The sequence below is a fragment of the Pholis gunnellus genome (assembly GCF_910591455.1).
Source record: "Pholis gunnellus genome assembly, chromosome: 18".
NCBI classification, from domain to species: domain Eukaryota; kingdom Metazoa; phylum Chordata; class Actinopteri; order Perciformes; family Pholidae; genus Pholis; species Pholis gunnellus.
Window position 1 is genome coordinate 14,398,709 of NC_136545.1, and position 11,294 is coordinate 14,410,002.

At 41.3% G+C, this 11,294-nt stretch overlaps 1 protein-coding gene across 1 annotated transcript; it reads left to right on the forward strand.

Annotated features, from left to right (window-relative positions):
- The first annotated feature begins 1,366 nt into the window (after positions 1-1,366).
- LOC306710871 (inactive phospholipid phosphatase 7-like) lies at positions 1,367-7,444 on the forward strand. The gene is made up of 3 exons (XM_079179583.1): positions 1,367-1,595; positions 1,755-2,503; positions 5,742-7,444. The coding sequence occupies exons 2-3, from the start codon at positions 2,023-2,025 to the stop codon at positions 6,128-6,130; spliced, it is 870 nt and encodes a 289-aa protein (XP_079035709.1). The 5' UTR covers positions 1,367-1,595; positions 1,755-2,022; the 3' UTR covers positions 6,131-7,444.
- Positions 7,445-11,294: the final 3,850 nt, after the last annotated feature.

The window sequence follows — 11,294 nt, forward strand, 5'->3', positions numbered from 1 at the left end:
CGTTATACTGAACGATTTTATACATGTGTGGATTAACGGCTCGTGCAGTGCAATTGCATGAATTTATCTATTTTTGGCTGACAAAAATAACATGCAAAAAAGTCTACCTATAAAACAGTGCACTGGAAAGTGCCCAGTGTCTGTAGCAGGGTGAAATCCTGGAGAAATTCAGAGTGAACGGCGGCACACACAGTTTCTTCGGTCCGAGAGGTAATTCCGTTATCTCTTTCACAGTCGCTCCCGTTATCTGCAGCTGCAAATTATTTCACCGTCCCAGAGAGAGAGGTAGCCTTTCCACAAGCATTGCAATCTAGTCGACTTTCATCCACGCGACATCCAAAGGACACCGCCGGGTCAACTTTAGCACCCATTTCACCGGATCCATTCTTAGATTTTACAAAATAAATAAAAACAGCATATAATGCCTCGAAAGGGAGCAAAAAAGGCCAGCTGTCACATAGTTCGACCGAGCCGACAGTTGCAGCCCTGTCTGTGATGGGATGCAGTTCAGCCGAAATTCCTGCACAAGCTGTCATTTCTCCGTGCTCGTCCCATCGCTGCCACGGCAGGTTCACCCCGCTACGTATTGGTCTATTTCAGCTGCCTGGGAAGCAGCTTTATAAGTATCGTTGAGGCGACACTTCCGCTCTGGGTTGCAGGCATGCCGGGAAATGTAGGCGCAGGGGATTTCAGCCTGATGGAATTATAAATATTTTAACAGTTCACCTCAAACCACCTTCTAGGCTAAGAGCCTCTGTGTGATGTCGAAAATTATATGTTGTCCCTTTACATATGCACGTTATAATGTTAATAATAATGTATTATAATTATTAAAGGCTATAGTATTCGTGTAGAGGCATTTTTTTACTAACTTCACATTCATTTAAATAATTAACTTGGGGATACATATATAATAATATGAACTTGTGCATATTTATGCATTTCATTTATGTTATAAACAATGTTTATATGTAATGTCATATTAAACTGTAATTGTCATCAACATTCATGCCAATTAAGTTTATTTGAAGTTTATTTATTTCTGCGATCAGTTATGATAAGTAAGAAATAATTAATATGGTCTATGGTCTAACGATCATATTTTGATTATGTGGTGTGATTTTATTTTGTTATTGGCTTTTTGTTTGGGAGCATTGCAGCACTTTGGCAATCATCTCTCTTGCTCTCTCTCCCCCTCTCTCTCTTTCTCTCCCCCTCTCTCTCTTTCTCTCTTTCTCTCTCTCAATAAAGCTGACATCACAATAGGCTGCTCCTCGGTCCTGATACTGTCTGTTTAAGCACCTTGGAGAACTCCGCTCCACAGCAGAGAGAGCACTGCAGAGGTGGAATCGGGTTTATACGTAAACTACGTCAAATCCGCACGGAAGTACCGAATGCTGCACTGTGGCTGGGCTGCCTCGTCTTCGCCCTTTGTTGGGGATGTTGTGCTGACGGTTAACCGTTTCAGGGTTTTACCCGCGTAGCTTTATGCTAGATCCCCCCCCTCCCCATCTCTCCTCGCCGCCAGGATATCAAAGGTGTTATGGAGGCAGATTTAGAGTGATACGTTGTGCTTCGTATTCATCCTCCGCTTGGTAAGACGACACCGTGTGTTGCGTATTTCTTGCACATTTCCTACGCTGAGCCTGTTGTTGTCAGCAGTGCGCGCAGTAAAAGCACCTGTTTGCCGTGTGATTGTGCCATGCTGTGGCGTAACGAGACGCTCATGTTGTTATTTTATCTCCATGCTGTAGATCGGGTTTCACTGGATTGGCCGAGGCGAATGCCATTCAATAGACTCTCCCAGCGTGCATGGGCTGCGGTATAAACAGCATGGCCATCGCACATTCCAGTGATTCTAAATATATCTATTAAGGCCACAGGAGGGGGAGGACTTGTGTAGGGGGCTTTATCCTGGGACGTTTCACTGTCGTGGTGAACTCGCACCAACTTGAATCATCTTCCGGAGATTGACAATCGGCTGTTGCGCCCACAGAGGAGAGCTTGGCCCTATCCAAAACAATGCCCTCGAGTTACAATGTGAGATCTAGGGCGCGGGAGAGAAACAGCGTCCTGAGCAGACCGGAGTTCGTATCCCTGAACCAGCCTCCCCGCGGTGGCGGCGCCGTCGGTGGTGGTGGTGGCGGCGGCCCCTCCGAGAGCCGAGGCGGCGCAAGGCGACCGGGTCAAGTCAAGCACCAAACAAGCCAGCCGAGTGAAGAGCCCGACGACACTGGCAGCAAAATGCCAGAGGAAGACTGCATGCTGCTGAACCCTTCATTCAAGGGGATAGCGATTAACTCCCTCCTCGCCATCGACATCTGCCTGTCCAAGCGCATGGGGATGTGCGCCAACACGTCCTCCTCCTGGGGTGGCTGCCGCTCCATGGTGGGCATGTTGGCGCTCACCGGGCACGGCATCACGTGGATCATTGGCACTATCGTGTGCCTGACGAGGAGTAACACTCTGGCAGGGCAAGAGGTGCTGGTCAACCTGCTGCTTGGTAAATGCCACACCACACTGCACCATCTAACCACTCCAAAACTTTCAGTAGCCGTTCGGTACCCAGAATGCACCGCACAAGAGAAGCAAGTCACTAGAATGGCATGCGCTCACAACCTTCTTTCCCTTTTCTGGATGAAGCTATAATTCACATTCTGTCTTTGGCCTGTGAAATCAGCCAGCTGTGTCAACCTGCACTGTGTTGTAACTGCAACAAAAATGCTCCAGCCATACAGTTTCATACATTTGCAATAAGGGTTCATAAGTTGTATTTTGAATGATTAATACATCCTTTGTTTTGTATATACCTCATAGATTAAAAACGGGTCTCCACAACATGAGCACCTACAAATTGTAATTTATAACTGACTTATTACTGCTCTATAAAGTATATATGAATGTATTATTTACCATTATAAAGCCATTGGCTAAAAGGTTTAAATATAAGGTATGGCTTGTTAGAAAGTACCAGTTTGTGTTTTCAAACTCAGACACTTAATGATACAAAATAGTCCTTGTGCATCATTCTGATTGACACGTTATATACACATGATTGTCCCTCAGCAACAGAGAAAAGAACAAAAATCAGCAAAATTCAGACTTTGCAAGAAGAACAAGACAGAACGTCAATATTTTTGTTCAGTAAAGTCAATATGATGTATTAAAGGGGAGGGGTTTAACATTGCGCTTCCTCCTGGTGTTGATGCAACTTCTTGTGAGTTACACTGTACCAATATGTACTGTAACAATAGATGCCATCCATCAAGTAACAATAGATGCCATCCATCAAGTACTGACTCAAAATGACAAATATGTCCAACGGTAGTATTTTCTGCAGAGTTGCTTCCGATTGTACACAAACACATGCACAGTCTGGGACCAAACACAGTTTAATGACAAAAGGGGCAGTACAAATCTCTTGGCTGTGGCTACTTTAAGCTCTGATTGGAAGCCAGTAAATCTCTGGATTTAGGAGACTGTTGCATTGTGTTTGGGACATTGTTCAGCCCCAAATGCTCGTTCATTATTTGTCGCTCCAGGATCATTTCTAGTCTATTGAGGTCTGTCTGGAGAAAATCTATGAACATGCTGAACAGTGGTGGGGAATTAATATTTAACGCTGACTGAAATTCTGTTTTGTTTTCACCTAACAGGAAAGTAATCAGCCCAGACTGGACTGTCAGGTTTGGTTTAATTCAGTCTACTGCCATCAGCGTATAAACTGCAGTGCAGACATATTTTCCCATACAGTGTTTTGAAATGACTGGGACTGTCTACAAGACTACTGAACATGTCCGAGACTCCCGAAGCAGACCTTGACTGTGCAGAGGATGTTCTCATCTTTATCAACCGAGGTGTAGCTCTGCTTTGGTTTCTTCTTCTTCTGTGTAACTTAGTTTCCCCATATATATATATATACATTCATTCAAAAAGGAAACATTTAGCCAACTAGTAGATGCTTCAGGTATGCAGATGTGATTGCAGCAATATCCATGACATCACACAGCTGTTGTCTTTAATTCATCTTTCATTATGCTGTATGGAACAGATAGGGTAGCATTATATTTCGAGTGGCTTACCTGTGTCCAGTCCTAGACTTTCTATTAGCAAAAGGTGGTGACAAAACCACAGAGAACTATCAGCCAACTCTGCAGTGCCTTTGACTCATTTCGGATCGCTCTCACCACTCTCATCAACTCTTTTTTGACCACATGAGGCGACTTTCTTCAGTGCAAAAGCTCTAAAAACCCTTCTGTGTGCTATACCTGTCGAGCACCCAACGGCAAACAGTTTGTGACTAGCTGGGGAACACAGTGGAGCATTTAGCAGCTAGAGAGACAGATTATTAGCACAGGAGTTGGTGGAGACCAAAACAAAGCTAAAAGGAGTGAATTTACTTTCATCAGGAAAACAAGACTCCAAATGAGTGATAATGTTGCGCCATATGGGCTGGATGTGTAAATACAGCAGTTCACCATATTGACTTTTAAGATGCTAATATGTCAGATTTGTGTTTACAGCTTTTTAGTGGCCTAAAACTAATTTATTCTATCGTCTTTGAAGAGCTGAACACTTTTCTGAAAGTAAATTGAAAGAGCAGCAAAAGTAGTCTTTACAAAGGGTCTGAGATTTGTAAATGATTTTCTGGCCAGAATGAGTCAATTAGAGTCAGTGACAGACTTGCTGTCCCTTGCTGAAATTGGAAAGAAAAAAACAGCATAAAGCGTTGTTCTAGTCCTCTTTCGTCATAGCTCGGTGACATGATACCGCACTGTGCTGATTGTAGCCAAGAACACTGAAGAACATAAATTCTGGCGGGCAATGAAGAAGTCACACAATCAGCAAGTTTTTTTTAACACAACCAGGACTTTTCAGGGGGGAAAAGAAAACTGCAAAAAAAAAAAAAAACAGAATTTTGCTCAATAATCCCCATCTTCCTACTCTGAAGTATCAGTCAGTTGAAGGGCACCACAAACAGGCTTGAATTTACAGCTGATAAAATTCATTATCATTGCTCGACTCACCTCACCTGGGCCCTGCAGCAAAGTCCTCCCTCACATCTCACCGGTTTCATTGTCTGCTTAGCTTATGTCCTGAACAGTTATTACTTTTTGAACACAGCCTGCCCGCTCACCTCTCTTTTGTCCCTTCACCACTTCCTCTGGCATTTAGATTTCTCTTCCACCCCACTAGCCTGCCTTTAAGGAACTGGAATAGAAGTTTAAAATAATGGCCCTGTTAGGACAGCCAGTGGATGACTCGAATGAGAATTAGTCCAGCATAACCAATCTGTCAGACAACTGACAGTTATTTTGCGCGTGGCTGCTAGAGTGTGCATAAAGATGGCCGGCTTGAACAGAAGTTAAAGACAGCAATGGGAGGGATATTTTTGGGAGTGCCATGGAGCTATAAAAGGCATCTGCAAATGTCCGGTATGTGGACTCAAAGCAAATGCTAGACGGTATTGTATGCCTTATTGGTTATTCTTGGTCACCAAGATATCTGTTTACATATGTACTATAGTTGTTTTCTGCTTTATTTGAAGACACTGAGGCAGTTTGTTACTCTTAGATGTTAATTATCTGTACAATACCCTTCTCACTATTGTTCTGTCCTGTATTGTTTACAGATTTATCAAAACTCAAGAGTCTTAATCTTTCACCACTGGAATTGTCTAGGTTATAGCATTTCATACATTTATTTTTAGCCTATATAATAACTACCTTTTCTTTCCACAGCCCTCATTGTTGACATCCTGACGGTGGCTGGAGTCCAGAGGCTGGTGAAGCGCAAAGGACCTTGGGAGATGACGCCGGGCTTCTTGGACTGCATCGCGATGGACATCTACTCCTTCCCCGCTGCTCATGCCAGCCGGGCCGCCATGGTCTCCAAGTTCCTGCTGTCTCACCTGGTCCTGGCTGTGCCGCTACGCATCCTGCTGGTGCTGTGGGCCCTCCTGGTGGGTGTGTCCCGGGTGCTGCTGGGGAAACACCACCTAACTGATATGGTGTGTGGCTTTGCGCTGGGCATGCTCCACTTTAGCTTGATGGAGACGGTGTGGCTCTCATCAACCACCTGTCAGAATATTATTTCCATCAGCACGCTCAGCTGGAGCCCCTTTTTCTGAGCTTTTGATATAAGGCTATGCTTGCACACAAGGCTTATTTGATACACTAACCTCACAATGTCAATGACTTAGCTCTGATGGAGTTATTTTTGTAAGGGTTTGAAGTTTGAAGCATTCATATTTAGGAATCAGATGCTGGCTTGCATGTAACACCCAAGAGAGGCGGGTCGCAAGACATCACGAGACCTTCATAATGCTTCACAAATCCTAGTAGCTTCAGTCAACCCTACTAAAACGCACCTCTACTGCTCCTTAACATCAATTAAGTGCTAACGATAAAAGGAGAATTAAGACAACTGCAAACTCACTAATGATTTGGCGATTTTTAAAGATTTCTTTCCCTGTTGTTTTTTTCGATTTGTGATTCTCATGCAGTATGAAAGCTGATACCATTTATCCATAACTGAACCCCTTTCTATTCAACAAATTCTCTCATGAGTCTCTGTGCCGCTTCCTCTTTGCCATCTTACTTCCTTTTACGTCCTCCTTCCCTGTTACCTCTTCCTCTTTTCTCTTTTGTTTTGAATATTTGCGTTTTTCTTTGTTGGAATAGTGATATAACTAAACTACGTTGGACACGGAATAGTTTGGTGTAAGGCTATAATATTGGATGTAACACTAAAATATACAAAGTGGATGTTGCTTGGATATTCCACATTCTTCCTTCCTTGGCATGACTATTATGTTTGTATATTTCTGATGGGATTCTGTTCTTCTTACCGAATGTTTATCAAATATGGACTTTTTGGATGCCACTGAATTTAGCTGCTCGTGTAAAACAAATGTCACACTTGCGCAGAATTGATTCTTTTTCTCATGGGGTCAAGTATCATTTCCTAATAATGTGCCATTTATGCTTTAATGAGTTTAATGTTTTTTTTATCGCAGATATTTCTCTTCAGCTCTTTCATTTCAGGCTGCTGCAGTCAGCACATCAGCCTAACAGATGCTTATGTGTGGTCAATGATGCTGATTCTGTGCCCCACAAAACAACTGAAGCGTGTGTGGGTGTGTGTGTGTGTGTGTGTGTGTGTGTGTGTGTGTGTGTGTGTGTGTGTGTGTGTGCGTGTGTGTGTGAATATTGGCATACAAAGTAAAAATGTCAGTTAGAAATTAAACAAATTATACTTTTATTTTCCAAATGTTTTTATGGACCTTTGAATGAAACCCGCTGGGTTTTTTTTTGTTGCAAACTTTTTTTGTGGTTTGATGTGTAAATACAGTTTTTGTCGCCTACATTAGTTTGCGTAGTTCTGTATAGAGATCTGTATGTCATGTTTGTACTTTGTCTTTTTCCAGCATTAATAAAATGAGGCGGGCTGTCAGTAAAACGTGGATGCCTGTGTTTTTTTTACTCTTTTTTTGTTTATTTTTATTTTAATTTTCAGGGTGAATGGTGTAGGTGTGTGGTGTTGTCATGCATCTGTTAATCTGCGATACTCAATACAATACAAGGTTTTACGAATGTCTTAAATTTCGATTTGGGTGAATCTGTGTGCAAGATAGAATGTGGAAAACATAATTTGTTGAATGTTAACGAATCAGCCAAATGCTATAGGAAGCTTAACTGCTTTATTAGGCGGCTTTCCGCAACAAATTGTTTTGATCGCTTCAATAATCACATGGACTGTAAAGTATCACATGGTGAACTACTTGGTCAGTAAAAGAATAAAGAAGTATGACACCCAAAGTCATGAGACAGCTCTGACATGGGCACTATACACTTTCTGGCTGTGGTAAACAAAAGGGGAAATGATTGCTGCAACAACAAAAAAAATCCTACTTGTTACACAAAACAGAAGCTAATGAAAATGGTTAAAAGCATTACATCCTTACATCAACCTAAAAAAGAATTTTGAAGATCCTTTATTACATCTCAGCACTTGCAGTGCAACTGTGAAGCCAAAAGAGTGCTCTGTTCAGTCTGCAAAGTGCTTTTATCGACATACAGTGTTTCAGCCTTAGTCTCATGATTGCCTGTTAACTGCATACACATAATTGTAGACCAAATAGTTTGTTTGACTGGGAGAGCAAACATGAATGTATCGATCCAACAATATTTCTGACTGTCATTAAGTCTGTGTCTCTTCACAGCCTTTAACTCTAGTTTCCTGTCACACAACTCTTACCACAGGAAACAGACAGGAAACAAGGCCAATGCAATGTTGTGTGCCCTGAAACGGTTCAAATAGCAGGAACGGAAACTGCTTAAAACAAAAAAACGTTGAGCGGAGTCAGAGGGGAAAGAGATTCAGCAGTCAAAGCTTGGTATTTATTACCTGATTGTGTGCATTGTTAGACATCAGAAAAAGGTGTCAAACACCAACTGTATGTTGAAAATCGGGTTCGGATAAAGTTCAATCAAAGTCAGTGGTCTGATTGGTACACAGCATGATGTAATGTCTTACAATACACAGCTTTAATAAATAATGGATGGATTTCCATGAGATTTTTCTGTGGACACTGAGGACGGTTGTTCATGTTTGCCACCATCAGGACAAAGTTTCCACATCAACACAATTACCCAAAATCTATTATTTTCTATTCATGTTTCAAAGGCTGCAATGTTCCAGTTCTACAGAGTGTGCTCACCTTCTGACTAACTGTATGGTATGGTGATTCTACAGCCCACGAGAAAAAAACAGTTGGAAAGGGATGTGCGCTTCAAAACCGTTTGGCTGTACTCCCCACCATCTCTGAACTGTACCTCGTCGGCATTGTGTGTGTTTTTATTGCGTGTGCTATGTGATTATACGTTTTGTGGTTGAGCGTATCGAAACAAATTCCAAATCGGCTGCGGTTGATAAATATTTGAATCTTGAATCTTAATACCAATATGCATGTACATAAAGAAATAAAGGGAGATTTGCAAAAATAAACAGTGACAGTTATTAAGCTGCAGTAGCCTGACTTCCCACCATGGTATATGAGGACTCTTTCTCTACGGTTCCTTAAGGTGAAAGAGGCTTTGCTGTCATGTCGTGACCACGCATTAATCTTCGCATGGATGTTTCCTTACAAAAACGTGTTGCACTTCAGGGGTTTGTCCTCAACGTTCAGTTTTAGGACCCACCCTTTTCACTAATCATGTAAATGGTCAACATATTCACGCATTCTGTCCATCTGTATGCTGTTGCCTTGGCATTTGAACATCTGCAGTCTGCATTTGACAATATTCAGTCACATCTGTTCTCACCTGCATCACGTCTTCACGAGGTACCCCTATTGAGGTTGTGACCACCTACAAATATCAAGGCATCACAAATAATGAAAGCCTTTCTTTATCATCACATATCCCTGTGGGTCAGAGCTGATAGTGCTTGCAGGCCTGTTTCTGCACTGACTCAACAGACACCACACTTCCTGCTGTTGTGTCTTGATGCTCTGTTTGTGTCATGCTCTGAGGAAACATTAGACTCCATAAGTTCCCAGTCAGTGCCACTGACCTTTGTGTATGCTGTAGGTATGTAGCGCTGAGCATGTTGTATTGCCAAACGGGTATTCTGGAGATTGTCAGTGACATTTGCATGTTCTCATCTTCCTAAGTACTTTCAGAAAGATTCCTTCACTAAGATAAGACAACAAACTGCTGTCACCCATGTAAGCATTGGTGGGCTAATAAAAGCAGTTGTCACTAGTCTGCAAAATAGCTTTATAAAGATTTAATGAACTTACAAAAAAAAAAAGGGTTTGGGCCCCATTGGAGTTCATTATGTGTTACACTAGAAACATCTGATAGGCCCACTGTTATCTGCTTTAATAAACATTTGTTTCAATTCATCATTCTTAGCTTGTGTCCGTTTTAAGTCAGTGCAATTTGTTAAATACCTGCAAGGGCCACATCAATATTACTGACTTTTTTAAATTAAAAAAGGACACAGTAAGTGCTGGTGGATCAGTAGGAGATATTTGCAGCCATTTAAAAGGAATGGTTGATGAAGGGTAAGACAAGTGCTCCCTCTAGAGGGCTCTGCTTGTCTTGGCTGTTATGAGCCCTGGTAATGCTGTGGAAAGATATTTTTTTTTACCTATAACAGACCCTGATCTTTGAATATCAGCCAATCAAGTAAAAAAGCAGCATCATTAAATTCCATTGAAATGAAATGTGATCATTGAATCTCTTGCTCTAGACTTGAATGTTCCGCATCTCTGTTTCATGCTTGTTCCCTAATTTCATCCCTTTAATTTATCTTTTTTCCTACTGTCAGTGGTGAGGAAATTAGTAATTAAGTAGACGGATGAAAAGCTAGAATAAAGATCATATTGTTTTTACTTTTCCTTTTTTTAATGGAAATATTTCAACTGAATAAAAAACGAATTTTCTGTCGGAGATCAGTCATAATAGTAAAAAGAGTCAGTCCCACCTGGAATAAAATCACAGCTATAATATGACTCAAAACTGTCTTACATTTCAGAGTTAATTTCAATATACATTTAAGATATATTCTTAACATATCTTTTAATGTATTCCGCACACATCTTTTTTTAATTATTAGAGAAAAATGACTGTAGAAATGCGGAAAGGGCCATGGCTCTGGTCCATCTTGTAAGTTACAGTAATGTGTATGGCTACAGAAATGTAGTTGTGAATGGATGAATGAGAGGCAAATTATACAGTCCATGAAATAGCGATATATATAAATGCAGTCCAAGCCATCCCCATCCATATAAATACAAATTTGTAATTTGTGATTTTGGGCTATACAAAAATAAATTGAATTGAATTGAATATATATATGTTAAAAGAACGGTTCGTGTATTTCAGCAGGTGAGGATACGTTATTTATTGCAGGTAATAGTAATAGCCTACTCTCATATATTTATAGATGAATAGAAGGAGTTAGAGGAGTTGACTCTACCCTACCTACCCTGCCTTATCTACCTTATCACCTAATCACTGGGTGCTCCCTATTTGAGCTCATATTATTGTTTTAATTAAATGTTAATATGCCTGCCATGACATTTATAGCAGTTTGTAAGATCATATTTATTCATAAAAAGGTGATTGAACATTGCTAAAATGAATATGGTGTTCCTGTAGTTGCTGGAATCAACCAGCAGGGGCGCGTGTTGTGTTGTGCCAAAGACGTTTTGGTGACGTATGACGTTTGTCGCGAGCCGAGCCAGCCTACACACAACCGTGTTCATTTCCAGGCCGGGTAGA

Bases quoted from the DNA above. Each gene is read 5' to 3' on its own strand.
- LOC306710871 (XM_079179583.1), top strand. From the start codon at position 2,023: ATGCCCTCGAGTTACAATGTGAGATCTAGGGCGCGGGAGAGAAACAGC. The intron at 2,504-5,741 runs GTAAATGCCACA...TTCTTTCCACAG, and splicing joins GCTGGTCAACCTGCTGCTTG to CCCTCATTGTTGACATCCTG.